This window comes from Astatotilapia calliptera, chromosome 12, assembly GCF_900246225.1.
Source record: "Astatotilapia calliptera chromosome 12, fAstCal1.2, whole genome shotgun sequence".
Classification (NCBI taxonomy): Eukaryota; Metazoa; Chordata; class Actinopteri; order Cichliformes; family Cichlidae; genus Astatotilapia; species Astatotilapia calliptera.
In genome coordinates, this window is record NC_039313.1 from 30,213,055 (window position 1) to 30,234,490 (window position 21,436).

The 21,436-nt window shown below is 38.7% G+C and overlaps 1 protein-coding gene across 1 annotated transcript; it reads right to left on the reverse strand.

Annotated features, from left to right (window-relative positions):
- Positions 1 to 958: 958 nt before the first annotated feature.
- lrrc74b (leucine rich repeat containing 74B) lies at positions 959 to 21,383 on the reverse strand. Its single transcript, XM_026187592.1, has 10 exons — positions 20,786 to 21,383; positions 19,776 to 19,950; positions 19,163 to 19,305; positions 14,163 to 14,295; positions 7,901 to 8,107; positions 5,683 to 5,792; positions 4,529 to 4,644; positions 4,077 to 4,155; positions 1,158 to 1,253; positions 959 to 1,075 (listed from the first exon to the last, which is right to left on the reverse strand). Exons 1-10 carry the CDS (start codon positions 20,882 to 20,884, stop codon positions 959 to 961), a joined length of 1,275 nt encoding a protein of 424 aa, XP_026043377.1. The 5' UTR covers positions 20,885 to 21,383.
- Between the last annotated feature and the right edge of the window lie 53 nt (positions 21,384 to 21,436).

The window sequence follows — 21,436 nt, forward strand, 5'->3', positions numbered from 1 at the left end:
TTTGGAAGGAGGTGAAGTTGTGCCAGTAAGTGTTTATCACATATGCAATAGTTCGACTGATTTCAAAATCATTTTATGTTGTTTGCAGCCAAATGATCAGAGGGTTTAATTCTATGATACAGTACATATGTAACTAAAGTAGTAATAGTAATAAGTATTGATTATTTGTTAATGAAAAAATATGCAAATGTAGTCGTAAGATGACCCAAATCCCTACAAGCTATTAAAAAGCCCCAAAATAAACCAATTAGTTGTCAAATGTATTCAAATGCATATACATTACATGTTACATACAGTGTTCTGGAATAAAATAACTTGGCTTAAGATCATTTAGTGGTGTGTGGGAGAGATACAGTACATGCATACAAATGACAGCTCACTGTATGTATCTAACACAGCTCGAGTTGTCCTGCCTCAGTAAACAGGTCTCTTATCTAATAGTGGACTGTTCTTTCAAAGCTGGTTTTTCTATTAGACTAGTCATGCAGTACTTAAATCCTTTTTGTGCAACCCACTTTCACTTCTTTTCATACACAATACAGTGCTCTCTGATCCTCTCCATCATTCTACCCACTGACATTATATAACATCAAATCAGATCATATCTAAAAAGAATCATACTCAATACCTCTATTTTATGCCTATTTTCTATGACTTCATCAAATAAATTTGTTTTAAACACTACACACATGGTGTTTCTACTGGAAAATGAGCATCTGAATTGCTTTTATTTTCAATTGATTGGGTATTTAAGAAGTTTTATTTATTCACAGTGCATTTTATTCAGAAGGATATGCTCTCATGGCTCTTTAACAACAAAAAAGACATCTTTTTAAAAGTTATATTTTTGCAGGCATGCATCCTTTGGTTTATCTGTTGATGAAAACGTCCATAGGGCTTTGACAAGATTTCTTCCATCTTTGCTGGCATAAAAGTACAGCAATTACAGTAACACTTTTCAAGCTTTTGCTTTGCTGAATGTGCCAAAGCAGCCCCCATGATTTACTCTAAGCGCAGGGAATATTTCTTTCACTGCTGTATACAAGTCGTCAAAATCCCGGCTTACTGTGATGTCCTAGAGAAAGTGATACACAGAGGAACTAGTGAATAAGAGAACACTTGGAAAAAATGTCAAGGACCTAAGACGTGTGACTTACTGAAAAGTCTAAAGTCTCCAAGGCTGAATCTGGGTTGTCCTGTACAGATTTAAGGATCCCATAGCATCCAGCATTCAGGATGGGGTTCCTACCAATCTGGTTACACACAGTACACAAGAAAAAACAGCAAAAATTGTTATGTTCTGGATAGGCAAGTGATGAAGAACCTTCCTATTATTGACTTTAAAAAATATTTCTACCCTTCATATCATCATATCTCCTCAGTGAAGCTATGTACAAAAAATAGTTCATCATGTATTCTTATTCTGGTGGAGATTTAAATGCCAAAATCGGTACACTTCTCACATCTGTTCAGCTCCCGTGAAGTTAGTCAATTAACTTAGCCAAGTCCAGCCAAGAGCACTTATGAAATTCAATAATTAACTAGTTGAATGCAATTTTTTTTGTAAAAATGATAATTAGCTGTTTATGTGGGTTCTGGGAAGGAACCAATAACTTCCTGGAGTCTTTGCTGTTATACCGCTTAATGCCAAGAAAGCTGTACTTGTAATTCCCATAAAACTGGAAACTGTTTTTCCTTACGCTTTAGTTTTTCTACAGATTAAACAAACTACAACACGTCAGACAGTGTTAGGCAGACTGTGTAATCACAGAGCCACTATTTTTCAGTGTTTATACTCCACTAAACTAACCAGCTGGTAGAGGTAGACATTCATTTATATCTATGGTATGTCCCCAAATGCCAGCTTATTCCTTTATTCCTGGGATGGTTTTGGTCTATTATTATTTTAATTCAAAATTTGCATTATGTAATTCTCCAGAGTCAATCTAAACAATATACAAGGAAAAATACAGCTGAAATAATAGAAGCAGATACAAATTCACCTTCTTAACACCACACACACACACACACACACAGGTGGTTTGTTTCAGAATTCACTAATGAAAGAACTCTGTATTCTATGTCTAGGAGTGTATTTTGCTGGGATAATCATAAATTGTAGTTGAACAGTGAATACTATACAAAGGATACTTCTTTGCTCAGAGGGCAGGAAGACGTTTCCTTATTTGGTCTGTACCGGTTTGAACTGAGAATCTGCTGACACACGAACCTTTTTCCTCTATATAAACTGTTGTCTGATGAATAAACCTTTGAGTTGATTTTGGGAAAGCAACCTGAACAGTCTCTGTATCATTTTGTTCTCCTAACTGCTCCCGACGTCGTAACTAACCCAGCTGAACGGCATACCTGAGTGTTACTTTGAATAATTTTGAATCTTATACAAAACTCTGCTTATAGGTGCCCACGCCTCGGAGGAAACCCGATCCACGGAGAAACCAGGGACGGAGATTTCCTTCACACACACACACACACACACACACACACACACACACACACACACACACACACACACACACACACACACACACACACACACACACACACACACACCTCTTTTTAAATGATGACTAAAAGTTTGGAGACAGTTCGCTCATGAGAAACCAGCATTTCAAATAATGAAGTCAGTATAGGTGCAAACACAATTCCAAAATGAAAATGTTAACAGAAACAAAATAAAACAGAGAGCAAAAAATGTAATGAAATGTAAAAATGTCATAAACTCATATTTTATTCATAGTAGAAGATAGAAAACAATTCAAATGCTTAAACCAAGACATTTTACTATTTCATGAAGAATATTATGCCATTTTTAATTCAGCAACACGTCTCCAAAGAGGAGTAAAAAAAGGCTAAAAAAATAGCTTACTAGAAAGAAACATCTGGAAAAACTGAGTACAGGTCAGGAAAATGATTAGGTATGAAAAGAGTATCTTAGAGCAGCACTGCCTTTAAAAACAGACAGGGTGTCTATCAGGGAAACTGAACTAAGGAACACTTCCAGAATTCTGTGACCACAGTTCGCCGTGCCATCCACAAATGCAGGTTAAAGCTCTGTGATGCAAAGATATGTGAACATTATCCAGAAATGCCATCTTCTGTCAGCCAAAGCTAATTTAAAATGGACTGAGGCAAAGTGGAAAACTGTTCTGTGGTTAGACAAGTCAAAATTTGAAACTCGTTGTGGAAATCATGGGCCCTGCATCCTCCAGATTAAAGAGGAGAGGGACTGTCTGACTTATTATCAAAACTTAGTTTAAAATCCTGCATACCTCTGATGGTATGGGGGTATATCAATGCCTATGGAAATTGCAGCTCGTGCCTCTGGAAAGGAATCATCATGACTGAAACAGATTTTATATATTGGGCAAAATATGCTGTCATCCAAACAACATCTTTTTTAAGAAGGTCTGAAAAAGACAATGCTAAAAACAATATACTGCAGCTATCAAAACAATTGCTTCTTAGAAAGAGAGTACAAGTGCTTAAATGTCCTGCCGGCAGCACAGACTTTTCACCGCCTGAAAGCATTATAAGCTGAAAAAATAAAAAACAATGACAAAGACCACCCAGGACTACTATTTCAGCTATATTCACAATTGGGTTAGTGTGCTATCATATTAAAAGAAGCAACTGCTGCTATTGTTGCTTAGTCTGAGTTTCTCACAATGATTTTATTATTTTATTGTGAACCTTTATGCTTTCAAACAAAGTATAATTTGTTTCAGGAATATTTGGATGCTTCGCATATCAAAGAATTTTCAATTGATTAATCTTCAAAGATTGTTCATTAGTTTGCGTACATTTTAAAACTTGCATATGCTATGACAGATTTCGAACACAGGAGCGCACAAGCAGTCAGTATCCGATTGGCAGAATTTAACTCAATTTAGCATGTTCTCTATAACTTTTTCAGTCAGCTGAGCTGAGCACCTGACAATTCAGCTTGAGCATTTACATTAAAATGAAGTACACTGATCCATTTATTTATCCTATTTTATCCACTGATGCCCCCCATTGCTCGTGAAGCTAGAACCAATCTCTTTTCAGCAGCTTACATTCAGGGATTTGATTGTCTTGTTTACTTTGAGGCCCATGGCGAGGTGGATCGCTCCTTCAGGGGGTATTCGGTTGTTACTGTGGCGAGAAACAAAAGCAGAAAACAAGAGTGTGTGTTGGAGTGTGAGGGAAGCAATCATAAAGTGTTACTTTTTTAAATGGCATTATTCATCCAAGTGAATTTGTAAAGCAAGCTCTGTTTTACTAAAAAAGTTAAGCAAACGGCAGAGGAAACTGGATTATTTGATTTCTTTCTTTAAGAAAAAGGGTAATCACCATTTAAGATCGATTAGAATCAGTCTGGAAGAGTAGTTTGAACTCGCCAGGAAGTTTATAAACAATGTGAAAGATAAGATTGTGAATTCTAATTTGTGAAAATGATCGTGGCTTGAGCTCTCAATTTCTACTCACTAATCTGATCATTCGATAGTAACACAACAAAGACACATACCTGATATTTAACTCTTCTAAAACATTGTTCTCTTTAAGAGCCTGTCCTAAAGCACTGGCTCCTTCTTTCCCAAAGCCATTAAATGACAGATCCAGTATTCTAAGAAAAACATTTTCCTGAAACACACAAAAGAATGTATCAATACTTAAAGGGACAACTTGAACAAGTTCTCTAACAAGATTAAATCTCAACAAAAGAAATATCTTACTTTAAAAATGACAGTGAAGTATAGATTCTGAATTAAAAATCCCTGCCAGGGTGTGAATCAATCACACCTGCCAGTGATCAGGGTCCACTTGGCCATGTTGGTCAATAAGACAGGGAAAGGAAAACTACTGTATAGCTTCTCTTGCAGTGAGATGCTTGATGAATACCTGCCTGGGGGGCTGCTTCACAAAGCAGGATAAGGGAGTCAGCCAAGATATGAGATGTTGTCTGCAATTAGCAATTACCATATTATTAATCTTAATAGGTTTTGATGTCAGTGTAGCATCATTATGATGTTGTTATAATTCTTTTACCAGATAAGTATCCCTGGTTTGGGAGTTTCCACTCCACTTAGTCAAAATTTCAGTCATTATCAATTCAGATAAACAGATCGCTTTATGTATAAATATTGTCAAAGGTGGGTGGCCAAAGGTACAGTTCACAAACGTTTTTTTTTTTTTGTACTTTCCTTTTATTGGATTCCCAATTTTTCAGTTCAAGGCCATTTTAAAGAGGGACTTACTTTCATGTTTTGTGTTTTTTTTTTTTTTTTTTACTGGTTTCATTGGTTACAAATGCAGATATGAGGAAGTTATATAAAGCCTTTCATAGCTTTAGGGGAAGTTGTGCAAAATCTGATGTAACTGGGATGTGGAGTTAGAAAATGGAGGGTTACTAGATTCAAGTATACATTTTTTGGTTATGCACATGAAGTTAAATATTTTTACTTGACTGGTAAATTATTTATGCCTAACACCAGATGTGATATTTTTAGCCACTTTCATTTGACATACCGCTATTTTAACTTAGGATAATTTGTTATTTGATGGCTTCAACTAATCAATGTACTTTAGTCTTATTTTTCACTGTACCATTAGATCTTCTTTGACTTGCATAAGGTCAGAAAGCTAATCTAGGATTTACACATTCATGTCCAAGTGTATTACCCCAAGACCATTGGCCAGCATTACTGCTCCTTTTTGTCGAATGCAATTCCATGCCAGGTTTAGCGATCTCAGCCCGGTGTTCTCAGACAGAGCATCTCCCATGTGTTCCCCTTGTGAAAATAGAAAATGAACATAAGAATAATTCAGAGCAATTTGATAAAATAAATAGTTGCATTATTGCATTTTTAAAACAATGAAATGTACTCATCCTCATATAAAGGCTTGTTTAGAAATAGTGAGTCTGTTTATTCATTATTCATGAATAATTATAATGTGTATCTAATGTAATATATTAGATACACATTATATAATATAATATAATGTGTAAAAATGGTAACAAGATAGTTTAGACATGTTTATGAATTATTATACATAATCAGAAAAACGTTTTGTTTTTTGTTTTTTTAAACTCTGCTCTTCAAAGCACTGTATCATCTCCACTATATTCCCTTAACGCTTTACTGAGTGACGACTATAGAGGTAACTATCTTGGACAAAAATATATACCCCTCATCATGTCACTGACATTTTCCATAAATATAAAAAACTGCATGACACTCGGTGGTTCATAATCACTCAAGATAATGTGCTCAGCTGGAAAAGCCATAATGCCATAGCATGAATGTCAGTGTGTTTGACTGGTACACTTTTGGTACATGCTAGAGTGCGCTTAAAACACATAAAAATGTACTTTGACATATCAGCAGAAGCATTGAGGAATACAGAATAGAGCATGTGGGGATGAATCATAGCGATAAGATATGGTGGTGTCCTCTTTCCCTCATGTAGATTTATTTTCAATTATCTATATCAGATGCTCAGTGCTCTGGTCTGCCATTCTTCCACAAGGTGCCTGTCACAAAGCTCATCCGCATGATAATTGAAAGAGGTTTTAATGAAGGCGAAATGTGCTTGACCTTTGAATGCCACAATCTGCTGCTGCATGCTGTCTTATGACTGCTTGGAGATAAGGCTGCACCATTATGGCAAAATCTTTTATGACAGCAGAACCCCTCTCCCACCCCCCTTCTGCTTACATGCTTACATACAGTTTAGTCCTAATGTTAAATAAATCTGCAGTAATAGTCACTTCACAGGCCTTTATTGTACATTAATTATAAATGGAAAAGAGAGCAAAAATAGCATATACGATGACTTCAGCAGCTATTGGCATATTGAAAATAATCATTGATGGTATCCAACCAATTTATGGGTGGGCTGATACAAAGGCCGATATTACTACTTGCTGATCTACAGATATCAGTATTTATAACGTGTGATTAAAAAAAAGTAAGTAAGTAGTGGGAGAAACATTCTTTAGCCATGTTATGAGTATTGGCATTACATAGTTTGTCCAACAGAGGGCACTCTAGACAAATAACTATAGATAACAAATGCTAGGAAATCTGTTTATGTTTTGTGTGCCTGAAAGAAAAACGAATACTGGCTAATATGTATATACAATTTTCTGTATTGTTATCTCTTGGCCTTAAAAATCCTATATCAATTTTGTTCTACTCATTTATGTACAGATAAAAAAGAAAAGTAAACACAGAATAACGTTGATTTTAGGCAATAAAATCCTTAAATAAATTATTTTGCTTGTCTTTAAAAACTATCTTCAAAAGATGGAAAGGGAAACTATGCACCAATGAGTGTATTTAAATAGTTGTGTGCCTTATATTTTCAATGGTTTTATCTACACTGTAAGTGAAATTACAGGACAATTATATAGGAAATTATAGTAGTCTACACTAATATTTTGGACTGTGCTCTCCAGTTTGCCCAGTTAACCCTTTAATCCTATCTGGCTAACCAAAATTAAAACTAGCAGCTACACCTTAGGCCAACATTAGTAATGGATCTTGTCTGTGCCTTCTAATCTCTGCTGCTGGTTTCTCGTGGAAATCAGGAAATCAGAGGGCAGATTTTTTTAAAGGCCCAAATTAAGATGAAAAGCAAAGAAAAAGAATTTACATCCTATTCCCCACACTGCCTTAAGGTCTTTTGCGATTTATTGATGCAACATATAATTTCTAGGTCCTGAAGTTCAGTTATCTGGTGCTGTTAATGGAAAATATGTGAAAAACTGTATCTCTTGCACAAATCTTTAATATCATCTTAATAAAAACTGGAGTCATGGGTACTGTTTCAATCTTTGAAAGGCTACAGCCTTATAGAAACTATGAGACCTTTACAAAACTAATTACTTTGCTACCTGCACTCTCCCCCAGAGCATTGTAGCTGAGGTCGAGGTGCTGTAGTTTGGTGTTGGTGATCAGCGCTGGGCAGAGGTGTTCAGTGGACCGGTCTGTGAAATGGTTTCCTGACAGAATGAGTCTCACCAGGGTGATGTTCTCTTTAAGCATACCAGCTATGGCTTTGGCTCCATAAACCTCTAGATTGTTATTGGACAGGTCCACCTCTGGGATTGACACACAAATTGAAACATCATGCAAGGTGAAAAGAGACCAATAAAAGTGGCAAGTAAACTAAACACAAGAAGGTTCCAAAAAGACCAAATAGCACTCTCAAAATGTTTTTGAGCATTTGGTAATTGTCATTATTGCAGTACAGTATTTCACAAAAAAAGATGAATCATTTCCTCTGCTTTATTTTTTCTGAATTTCACATATTTCTCACATACTGTCTCTATTTTTGGAGTAAATTTCCTTTGGGAGGAGGTAGAGGAAAATTCAGTTTAAATGCGATAGGTTTAGCTGGGGAGTGCATTTGATAAAGCTTTTGAATCTGAAAAATAAATCACTGTTTTTAGATACTGTCTTCTCACTACTATAGCAATGTGTCTGAAATGACCTTCCTAGCTATTGCATACTATTTAAGTTAATCAACTAATTTTTAAATTAAAAATGAATTAAGTTGGATTTTTTGATGGCTTATCACCATCTGAAAACACAAAACACAAAAGTAACTGAGAAATGATGCATTTAGTATATAGTGACAATGTGCATTTCAACTGCAGCAAATCAACTGGACCAGCAATTTGGTTCAAGATTACAGGCATTCCTATCCCCCCCGAAACTGAATTATAACTACTTCTCCTGATCCCTAATATTTTATCTAGCACCAGCAGCAGCTGCAACATGCTTTAGCTTTTACTGGAACAGACTGGATAGACTGCTCTAATGATGAATCCCAATAAGCTAGTTTTCTTCAAGCACCACCCTTAGGTCAACATTTGTGTCTCTCAGTAAAACATTTTGTAAGTGTGCACATTTACAGACATTCACGCTGACCTCCACCATTATCTTGTATTCAGTGATACCTTCACTTTCTATAAGTCATAAGGTCAAACGTTCTGTTTAAACCAGTTTTATACTTACAACAATTCTGCCAGCCTCAACAGAAAAAGATTATCTTTATCGTTCACATAAACATGATAGAGTGGTCAATGGAGCTTGATAGCCTGCTGATGATAACAGCATGGTATCACTGGCTTCAGTGTTTTTCAGTAAACATGACTCATTTACTTTTCATATCCATCTAAAGATTAATTGGGCTTGTTTTTTGTTTTAATCTTGTGAACACATGACTATTAAACCTCCAATCTATAGTACATCCATGTAGTCCTGCTCCCATTCATTCCAGGCCTGGAGAAGGTCCTTAGGAAGGTTGGGGTCATCCCAGTCAGTCCGTGAAGCCCACATCTGCTGAACGATAATCTTAGCTCTTGTGGTGTATGGCACAATGTAGCCAAGTCAGTCGTACTGACTCGCTAAAACCTTGTAGACTGTGCGCAGGGTCACTTGAGGATGGTCAAGAGTGTGGAGCTTGTAGTACAGCCTGTCTGATGAGCAGTGCCAATGGAGCCCCAGTGCAGCTTCTTTCTGATCAGGTTTGCCATGTGTGATCCAGAGCTCAGCGCTGTCTGATCTAAGCTCTGGGGGCAGGTGGCTGATGATTGAGGGCTGGTTACTGGCCCATTGTCTTAACTCAAAACCTCCATCAGCCAGAAGCTTCTGTAGTTTCTCCACAAGTACTTTAGCTTCTACCTCTGTCGCCAAGCTCCGGAGGCAGTTGTCGACATAGAATGATTACATCACAGTCTCACGGACGTCTTCCCCAAAGATAGCGCAGCAGGGGCTACATGTGGTGCCGAAAGGGAGTACTCTCCACTCCTATACAAAAGGGGGGTCGTCACGTTTACAGTCCCGCCAGAGGAATCGGAGGAGTGGCTGGTCTTCTTTTAGTAGGCGGACCTGATGGAACATCCTACGGATGTTGCTGCTGAAGGCGACGGGGTGCTGTCGAAACCTCAAAAGCACTGCCAGGAGGGTTGGCCCCAAAGTAGGTCCAGGGAGGAGATGGTCATTGAGGCTCTGCCCCTGGAACTGGAATGAGCAATTGAACACAACTCGATTCTTGCCGTTATGCTGCACCATTTGGTGTGGGATATACCAGCTAGCAGGAGTGTTGTCAGCTCCAGGCTCAAGCTTGACAACAAAACCTTCACGTTGTAGTCTCTGAATCTCAGTTGTGTAGCAAAGGACCTTCTCTGATGACTTTAACAACCTCCGCTCTGCCCCTTTAACCCTAACTGCTGCGCAGTGGTCCTGAGAAGGATGGTCCGCTCAGACCCGTCATCCAAGACAGCATAAGTCTCTAGGACTCGATCGCCATTCCTCAGTAAAACTGATTTTCAATAGGACTTTACATCCTCCTAGTGGTTTGTCAATGTACAACTCTTCCTCTCCAACTCGTGTAGTACCTGAGCCTGTTGTTGCAGAAGAGGCCTGGGCGGCTTGCACATTTTTAGTGGACCTGTCATTGAGTTTGTGGAGGACAAGGAGATGTTGTTGGTTGCATGTCTTACAGCGCATCTTTAGATCGCATTCTGCAGCATGGTGGGTCCTCCCACAGCACCAGCACCGGTTGTTACTCTTGATCCAGTGATGCCTTTGTGCTTTGTGTAGCTGTCTGAAATTTGAGCAGTTGTTTAAAGAGTGATCGACGCTGTTGCAATAAGGACAATACTTCTTCCCATTGTGTTTGGCTGCTGCCACTGTTGGAGCGGCACCAGATTCTTGGGGCTCAGTGTTCAACAGTATTGTGGTTGTCTTACCGGTGAACTTCCTCCTGTCCTCTGCCATCAGAAACGTTGCTCTCTTTGAGCTGAACCATGCCATGTCGACTTGCACCTGCAGCTCATATTCAAGCCAGTGTGAGAAGTCAGTCAGTGTAGGAATGGGGATGGTTTGAAGATGAATATATCGACGGAAGCTGGACCTCAAATCATGCGGCAGTTTTTCAAGCAACCTTGACACGTGGGACCCAAATTCCAGCTCCACAATTCCTTTCCTTCCTAATTGTGCAAGCATGCTGACCAGGGAGCCTACCTTTAGTGCAAACATCCTGAAGGTCTTGGTATCTCCTGACATAACAGGTGGCCCGTCCATTAACTCTGCTATACGCTGGAGTGCTAGTTGATGCGGCTGTCCATACTCCTGGTTGAGGGCATCCATTGTGTTGGTATAAGTGTGCCTAGAATGGCTATAGGAGTCAGCAATAAGCAGGGCCTCCTCCAGCTTAAGATGGTCTACCAGTATTTGGAATTTAAACTGTTCTGTTGCGTCGGCTGGGAGGATATTTTTTTCCAATGCGATCCTCAGCCTTGCAAACTCTTGAGGATTTGGGTGTACAAAATATGGGATTGTAGGTGCTGACCCCCTATAATAGCGCTCCTGACCCCCCACCGGGCTCGGCTGTCGGGATCTAGAGTACGAATAGTACTCCGAGTGCGCGGGTCTTGGAGGGGCCTGGTAATGCGACCCATACTCTCGATGGGGGCAATCCCAACCTCCAGTTGGCAGCTCTGGGAAACGGTAATAATCCCTGTCCAAACTGCGAGGGTGACACGATGATGCTGCATGCTGTTTTCTCTCTGACAAGGTGAAACCCTCAGGTGAGTAATCACAACTTCTTCGTCGAGAGTGCTGGGTGTCCAATACCGATGCTGCCATCCTCTTCGAGGGACGGGTAAGATGTCTGGAATGAACAGCGTACCTTTCGAGAGAATGCCGGCGTGTTGCTATATGTTCTTAAGGGTGCTGACAAGCTGAATCTGGCTGCCTAACAGGTTCCCGCAGAGCCCCCTCATATGGCATTGTCATATCAAGTCCTGGGAGAATGTGTCCCTTAACTCCTTGGATTGAAGCTGCATGCAGTTTCTTGCCACCATCAGACTCTGCTCCACTGTGATGGCCAGGACTGGCCTGCCGATCCAGCTTGGCAGACTGGTCCCTTCGCTTGAACTGTTGAGGAGGTCGTGTATCACATGCACTCTGCAACTGAGTAATAACACTGCTGAGGTGGTTGAGTTGCTCACGTAACTGCTCTGTCTCATTTGTAGCCTGGGGGTGAAGCTGGCCCATTCTCTGGTCACTTTTCTTAGCCAGCTCTGCATTCTACAATCGCAACTGGTCCAATGCTTCCAGCAAGGCTTTCTGCTCGCTTCTCAATCTATTATTCTCCTGCTGCAACATTTCGGTGTCCTCTTCCCATCGATCCCTGATGTCCCATCCAGACTGGAAACTATCCTGAGTGACCGGAGATTCAGACCGAGGAGATCCATGAGCCCCACCAGGCTCCTCCTCATGTCTCCAACGCGGCGGGGGAGTGTGTGCTGATCTGGGAAGTGATGATCTCCCCCGGGGGAGATAGTCACTCCTCGAAGATGGGCAGGAAGAGCCTGGTGTCTCCTGGCGTGCTGTTCTTCCATGCTTTTATTACAGGGATCAGATCTGGCTCCGAGGACCACTTGTTATAGCGGACGCCCTGGACCACTATCTCTGAAACGTGATTCGGTACTGTTACCTGGTAATAAAATCCGGTCAGAGACGGGGAATGATGTCAGAGTGGAAGAACTTTATTTGCCACGAGCCCACATCGAACACACACACTCTCTGGCAAGTAAGGATGTGGTTACTTGCCCGCCTTAGTCCGATTCAACTCAAGTCCATAACTTGCCTGCAGCAGTGTTACTCTCCGACTACACTTTTAATTGCCACAGCAAGGAGAGAATGGGTGAGCATTCTGATTGGCTGTTGGCCCCTGGGGGAATCATGCTCCTCCCATGCAGGTAACGCATGCCCTGGCCCAAGGACTTTTTAACAGAGGCCATAAGAAGATAATTTGTAACATTCACTAAATCTCTTTCTGTACTGTGATGAGCTCTGAAGCCCGACTAAAACTCTTTCATTTAACCATTCCTCAACCGATGATCAGTTAGCTTTTTTACAACTACTCTATTATTTATGAGAGAATAAGAATGTTGGAGCTTGGCTTATAATTAGCTTTTTAAATAGTGGTTTAACTACTGCCATCTTAAAGGCCCGTGATATGTAGCTTAATAGAGACATATTTAAGATTGAAGCATTAAAGGTTAATGGTAGGACTTCTTTGAACACTCTTGTAGGAATGGAATCTAAAAAAACACATTGATGATTTGGAGGAATTACTGAAGCCAACTCAAATGTTCTTATTTTTTCAATCAATGATGAAGATGTTCTAGCTTTGTGGATTTTTTATTTATTTATTTTTATAGAGCAACAAACTATTTGCTAAATGATGATCTTCTAAATTGGTGAGACAATTTCCACTCCAGCTTACAAGTTATCTCTTTTATGGTGCATTTTTGAGAGTTATACCAGAGAATCAAATACTTGTGATTTGATGCTTTTTCATTTTCTACTGTATCTGGAATCATATACAGTGAAGATGTAAATTTATTAATGAGATAATCAACCTTTGTGGGGGTAAAGTTCAGGTAGCTGGTCTGCAGTATGTTGACACATAGCATTGAAGAAGATAACAATGGAGGAATATTCGTAAACTAGTTACTGCACTTTCAGTAAGACTGTGATGAAATATATTCCCCACTGCGGTGTGATTCATTATTGTAAATTTAAATGTTGTTAGGAACTGATCAGACAAAATGTGGAAATTATCAGACAAATATATAATATGTTATGCAAAAAATACATAAAAACAACATGACATTCCTGAGTTAAAACTTGATTAGCTGTGTTGTCTCTAATATGTGACTGTGTGCATCTGAAGTTGTTTGCACAAGATCTTATTATAAATTGCAACAAAGTAACATGTTCCTACAGGAAATTGAAATTTCTTGCACAGTATAATGATTTGTTCTAACAATGATCTTGTGTATAGGATAAATTTCACCTTATGGGACTTTAAGGCTTTGGGACAATGATATGTAGAGGAACCATATATAGGTGTTCTTCTCTTTAGAGTGTTCTCATGTTCCAAACTGCACATACAAGTAGTGCAATATGAGAAAGAACAGATATAAAAGGGAAACTTGAGATGGTAAGTGTTTTATATTTATTGGCGGAAAATGTTGAATATGTTGATGTTGGGGTCCCACCTTTGCCATTAAGAAGTATAAAGAAAAAAAGAACACAACGTGTTGAGTCCACAGTAAATCACAGTAAAACCACCTGTAATGTAGCAATTTCCTTTTAACATCTCAGCTATAGCAGCTCCACCCATGCCTTCCATCCAATTATCTCGCAGGTTCAGCCGCAGTATTGAAGTGTTGGTTACCAGGGGAACCGCCAGTGCTTTGGTGCCCTGAAAATACACAACCATACCCCCCCAACCCATCCTCAAAGTGAATTTCTTCTGTTTGTTCACAGCAGTATATATTCTTATCTGCATTCCTGTTAAAAGATGTACTCACACAGGTGGGCAGAGAAAGAGAGGGGAATATTAAACCTGTACAAGACAAATGAAGCAGAAGGGAGCGATGTGGAGGCGTAGGTCAGAAATGAAACTCACAGCACATGAAAATTATTGTTTCTAGCATGGCTAATGAGAAAGTTGAGCGCATGAAGCCTTAACTGAGTCGACTTGATGATAAATAGGACAGAATCTGCCTCATCGGGGTATATCACGTTTAAATGCAAGCAAAGTAAATTTCTGTAAGATTTAAAAAGCGTATCAATTTCCTAGACATAAAACAGATAACCTTTGGAAGTCACACTTTTTGATTTTACTCTTTGTGTATGACAGATAAAGACATATTTAAAATCCAATTTAATCTGTCTGAATGATGTTCCTGGTGCTGGAACCTACGGAATGAGCTGGTTGAGGAATGAATTTATCTTTTATAACTTTCATTTACACCATTATAGAGCAGTGCAAGCCTGTAAAAATGTCAAACTGTGCAGCAGCTGAAAGCCCCTGCCTGACCAGTTTCAGTTTTGGAAAGAATGTATTCATCCCTCAGTCGGATATGTAAAACCAAAGAGGTATTTTACACTGATTACTATGAAAAAAAGGACAGTAATTAGTATCGATTACTAGGGATAGATAGGGGTCATAATTGACAAAAATACAATTTTAAATTTTGTTTTGTTGAATGTTTTGTGCTTCTTCTTTTTTTAAATGAGTATATTGTAAGAATAATAAAGAAACCTTAATGATGTGTATATGTATGGAAATGTTAATGTTTAATACTAAATGTAGTGCAAATCTGTTTATTTCAGGTTGTGACACTATAATAATCTTGTCTCTAATGTTTAGCAGGACCATGTAATTAAATAGGTTTTCTCTATCAGCATAGATCAATAGAATGAAAATAGAAGAACAGAAGCTTGTTTTCTTAAGAGGTGAAATAATGGAGTAAGTATTGGTGAGGTCTATATAACAGACTACAGCATCAAAGCTATGTATCCACAAAATGAAAACAACTGACAGGTAAGTCATAACATTGATTATCTTGTTACAAACGGAACTGTCAAATGCTGTCAACAACAAGTACTGTAGACGGGATGCAGGAAAAGCGTAATGGGGCTTTAGGATAAAATGTGACAATTAACAATACCGCTTGCTGCATAAATCAAATGTATGGAGATCATGTAGGAAAAGCAATATTAGTGTTAATGTGTTTTGAGTAGATTTGGTACATGTTTTAAGGTAAAAATCCTGATAGCATATTTTATTATCTCATCTAAAAATCCATTACTGCAACTTTAATGGTCATTACCACTAGCTAAGACAAGAAAAACATCACAGTGAAATGCAAATCGTGCTTTGTTTGATAAGTATCTGTTAGCTGCAAAGAACTTGACCACAAATCTGACCAAGGACGCTTGCAAACTTTGCACATTAGGTTTACAAAATAGTGGAGAGAAGACAAATCAACAATATCTAACTTTAAGGCTGGCTAAAGCTCTTGCTCTTCAAATTAATAAGCAACATCTAAATCATCTACATCATCTACAGCTACATCATCTTGTTCAAAAAATCTAAGCTGCAGTCAGTGCATGGAAATGAAAATGATCTAAACAATGCAATGGTGTTTATTTGTTTGTGTTTTTCTCACCAAGAAGCAATAGCTTACTTTATTAATAAAACTTACAATGTAGCATCACTACTACTGCTACCACAGTGAACTTTTGAAGTTTTGATTGCCTCGGTTGGTTTAAAGTATTTTGTTGGGAGGAGGATCAGCACAATAGGAGACAGATGATTAAGTGTTGGGGATGATCCATTTATGTTCCGTGTCCTTGAAAAAGAACTGAAATCTTTGAATCTCGCTCTGCGCTGGACTTGGACACAGAACTGACTACTAAAGATCTCATGATCATCTATCCTGAAGGAGCCATGTGACTTTGAATTAGTAACACTGAGTAAAAGCCTGGATTAATCTAAAATACTGTTACAAGATTTTGAACATGCCTAGCTGGTACTCACACGCATGTTTTCACATGCATGTGAGGACCTTTGCACAGTTGGTTCATTTCAAATATCCTCCATCAGGTGAAACTGATCTGATGAGTGAGCCAGGGAGAGAAAAGAGAGATATTCTTCCATTCTACACAAAAAGAGAAGGGTTGTGGGGGTTGGCCTGAACCTTCTGTGTCAGTTTTTAATACAGCATGACCGCAGTTTTATAATGGTGTCATCATTTTCTTTGGTACCTAACCCTCAATAGCTTGAAAATCATCTCTTTAAAGTCTGTTTAAAGCCAGAAAGAAATATGTTGAATGATGTGTTGACTTTTTAACACCAGATAAAAATGTTTTCAGTGACCCTGATAAGGCTAAAAACTGTGAAAAAAATTAGCTGTATTGTCTGCTTTGAAATGTTCCAGGCATAGCTGCTGAGGGTGTAGATTGACAGGTCTAATAAATGAAATGCACTAAGGGAGAAATCATAAAGTGCTGCAAAGACTATATTAAACACAGTGTGGCTGTTTCTCTGGTGCGGTCTGTTTGGAACAAAACTCTAAAACTACTTGAATTTATTAAACTAAATTTTAAATTTCTAACTTCTAACTACTTAGATTACTCAATTATTGAAATAGCCCCCCCCCCCCTTTTTTTTTTTTTTTTTTAAAATAAGTTTTGGTTTCAGTCTCCAGTTTAATTTGTGGTTTTTGGGGTAATAACACTCTAACTCTGATATTAATATAGTTTGATTACTGTAAATCCCAAAATTGCACAGAATATAATGAATACAAAGCTGATGGAAAGCAGTTACAATTTTTACCTTCAGTATACTATTTCTTTTAAATACCTTAAAATCGCAATATCTGATTTTACTGTTTGGGTAGAACTAAATTTCAACACGAAGTAGGGCAGAATGTTGTTAGGTCAGAGGACATCTTTGTATTCCTGGCCACCTGGCAAATGTAAATTCAGCTTTTTCCTCTCTTGGTACTGCTTTTTGGTTCGAGGGAAATGCTGGGCCTCAGTAGTGTCTAGTGGCCAGTTGACTACTTTCTATCACTGAAAATAACAGCCAGCTGCAGCCAAACTACCAGTTTAGTTTTATGCTAACACTTTTTTTCTGGCTCTTTCCTGATTTATTTTCTCTCTCTCTGGGGTTGGGTTTTTTTTTTGGCATATTTGTCCGCGTAGATACAAAATGCAGTTTTTATGTGATGATTATCCAAAACTACCTGGCCCCAAGTGAGAAAATAATTGCCCCATTTATAACCCATGAATAAACTGTGAATAAACAGATTTTTTTGAAAAGCTAAGTCTAATTTCTTTAGCCATACCTTTGCCTAATTACTGCTACACCTGTCAAATCAATAAATCGCTTAAATAGAAAAAACAACAAATCATGCAGTGACTTAAAGAAAGTCAAGAACAGCTGGGAAACAAAATCATTGACATTTATTTGTCCAAAAAGAATTACAAAGCCTTAGAGTGAAAGTCATTATCAACAAATGGAGGAAACTCATTCCATTACATTTAAGTTCACGTGTCTGTCTTGCTCTCAGTCTGTGTGTTACTTCCTGTCTTATTTTGATAGTCTCCTGTGCTGTGTATGCGATGTTCAGTTTTCCTCCTTCCACCTTGTCTCATTAGCTAGATTCTGTTCAGCTGTGTTCTAATCCTAATTACCTGACATGTATATATGATCAGAATCTCCCTTTGTTTTTTGTGGTGTTGTTCCTCATTGTTTTGCCCTCCCTTGCAGTATATTGCCCCTGAAGTCTCATTGATGTGGTTTTACATGTTTTCTGACTTTTGTACCTACTTTCAGTTAAATAAAGCTGCTTTTAGTTTACCCCTTGTGTTTATATGTCCTGCTTTTGGGTCCTACTCCTGCCTGATACACAGCCAGTCTTCACAAAAACCACAGCTGACAAAAATGAAGGTTTTGTAGTGGCCTAGACTTACAGGACTAACAGGAAGAAACCTTTGGCAGAACCCAGCTCCAGGAGGGGTAGGTTTCACAGGTGCACTACAAACTAAGATTAATGGTTTTGCAAGCTACTTGGAATTTAAAGTGAGACTTTTCTGTATCACAAAAGTGTCTCGCTTTGTACCTGGCTAAATCACTGTGGTAACTTAATTTATTCCTGTACTTAATGTATTTTACAACCAACTGATAGCAACAAAGTGCCTAAAGATAAAATTTAAAATGAGTTCACTGTTTCATTGATTCATTGTGCCTGAGTGATTCATAGGTCAGTACTAAACACAGAAAAAACATTCTTCTGAAAATGGTCAGGTAAAAGGACTGGACTAAAAATGAAAAAGCAGCCAATGTCCAATGAAAGCCTTTGAAAGACGTTCAGAAACCCTGGAGAACTGTTCAAGACCACTTTAAAAATTCTCCCTATCATCATGACATTTAAAGGTTTAAGAGGTGGCCCAATACTTTTTTTTTCATAATACTGTAGATGCGCTTATTAATAACATGTATAAATGTTTTTGTTGGTAATATTATTATTATCATTATTGCATTATTATTACTTATGATACTAACAATAAACATATTTCTTAAAACAATAATAAAATAGGAACATTTAGGGAGAAAAAGAGCTACAGAATAAAGAAATTAATCATCTTCCCCTGCACTATTGACAATCTTTTCTTTTGTCACCAGAAACTCAAACTCCAAAGCCTTCCATGAAAGTATCAGCCTTTTTGTCTTTCTAATAATTTTAAAAATGTTGCCTTATTTTTTACTATACCTGAGGCCCCAGGCCACGATGCATCATAACCAGTGTGCTATTTTGCATATGCTGCAGGAAATAAGAGGCAGGGACCACCCGGAACTTTTTACACGCTGTCACATAGCATGTCTGCCTCGTCAGATCGTATGCCGCCTCCTTACCTGCAACATAAAGACAGCACTCTGTCTCAGTCGTTCACGCTCCGTACCTTTTGTGTAAAAAGGAGTGATATTGCACATTTTCCCATTGAAGGACCTTTTGAGTGGGACATTGAAATATCCCTTGTTGTTGATTTTGCCCTGTCAGGAAAGCTCATTCATACCAGATGGTTTTCATTTCTGGTGAAAAGGAAGCCTGACACAAAGACTGAGATGAAATCATTAACATGCATAATAGGACTCCACATATGTGGGTGGGTGCATGTAGGAGTGTCTTTTTTTTTTAAAAGTCATTTGGTGTTTGAGAAAATGGAAAGGCAGATAGGAAAAAAACAGATGGGTGACAAAAGGGCTTTGCCTTATCTTAGATGGTGTGAACAAGAGCAAATTAAGACTTGCTATCAAAACATGATAAAATATTGTAACATTCCCACCCAATTGATCTCCTTTTGGTTGCCAAAATTAAATTATACCTTCGAGCTCCAAATCTGTATCATAGTCCTCATCAGAGCTCAGGCACTCCTGTACTTGAGGCTCCTTTTCTTCGTCTTCCTCGTGTCTTGTGCCTCTGTCTAGCACGTTCCTGTCAGGGCTTGAGTGTTGGTCTTTTGGCCCACGCATATCAACCTCTGTCTGGCTCATTCTTGGCTAGATGGAAAATGAGAAAGTAAGACATCGTGACTCGTCAAACCTGTCTGTTGTACGCTCCCTGTGTGAGCAGAGTTGATTGATTTTACTGCCAGGAGAATAAAACCAATACCTACAGTGTTTAGTTCATCAGTGTGGGCTTGTGTCTTTAAGATCGTATCCTTCTGTTTTTATAATCTTTGAAAGTACTTCCCTATCCTCCCACTCCATTCTTCCCACCTCTCTTTAACCTCTTCAACCACAAGCTATTTTTGCTCCCTTTCACTCCTTTTATTTCTAAGCTTATGGTACATTCACATATGTCTCAGTCAGTGATGCTTTATATTGTTATTTCCAGAATACATAAGTAGAATTAGTTAGCATAGCAGAACAGGTCCTGCACATGTTCGGGCACAGCTCTGATAGTGAATTTCTCATACAGTGGGACCCAAAAGTGTAATTAAAACACAAGGACATGACTTTGAGGCCCCTTCTTTTAAATACATTCATGTGAGTACACAGGTCAAAAGAGCAGTTTATAAAAGGAAGCAGCAGGTCTTTAGTCTGTACGTTTGAGGCTGTGTTTCCTTGCCCAGGGCAAGGAAAGTGCTTAGACGTGCCTAGAGATTTGGTTAAGATCTCAATTTCTAAAACCTATTATGCTCTTTTATGCTCTTACAGGTCTATAACATGCTTTCAGTTCTCACCCAAAGTCCGTCTCCTATATCTTATTTAATCTCGAGCTTTTTGAAATTCTGCCTTTGAACAGTCTCAAGAATCTAATCTTACCTACCTGGTCGTTCACACTTCCCTTGCTCAAGAGTTTGCAAACTTGGCTGCATAGTCGGTTTCCTACCTCCCCCAGCTGCAGCTTCCCACTTTCTGTTTCTGCGTCATCGTCTTCCAGCACAGACGGCAGCAGCACCTGCTTGGCCAACTTCTTCCCATGAAGCATGACACTGATAATAGCTGTAATATTGATACTAAGACAACTATTTTGCTACCTTTATGCAGAAATTCCTTAGTAATTTCTTTCTTTTTTCCTTCTGTCCTTTTTTTGTGCTTTTAGATCCAAACGGCAAGTAAAATATTTGCGTTGTGAGCTCAATCACTGCACTGAATTTCAGCAGGATTTGGTGCACTATGTCTTCTCGCAACAGAGCTTACTTAAAGGTCTTGGCAAACTCTGCTGTGGTAATTAAAAAGGCTAGGACTTCACTACCTGACTGTAAGTCACCAATCAGAGTTCTTTTGTCATGTTTGGATGGCTTGATTTGTTGACAGGTTGTCATGGCACTCTCAGTACTCTGAGTGCCGACTCTTTCAACCATGACAACCAACATTTACAGGAGGAGGAAAAGGAGGAGGGGGAAGTAAATGGATTGTTTGCTTCATAAACTGAGCACCTCACCCCCGAACTAAAATGCCTCAACCTTAAACACTTTCTACTGGCTGAATAAACCTTTCCACTCTGGTTTCTTTCTTATATAAACAAGAAAAACAAACC

Excerpts from the sequence above, each read along its gene's own strand:
- lrrc74b (XM_026187592.1), bottom strand. The coding sequence starts at position 20,884 with ATGCTTCATGGGAAGAAGTTGGCCAAGCAGGTGCTGCTGCCGTCTGTG. Across the intron at positions 19,306-19,775 it reads TACAGATTTGGAGCTCGAAG|GTAAGGAGGCGGCATACGAT; the intron begins GTATAATTTAAT and ends TTTATGTTGCAG. Across the intron at positions 8,108-14,162 it reads AGGAAATTGCTACATTACAG|AGGTGGACCTGTCCAATAAC; the intron begins GTGGTTTTACTG and ends TGTCAATCCCAG.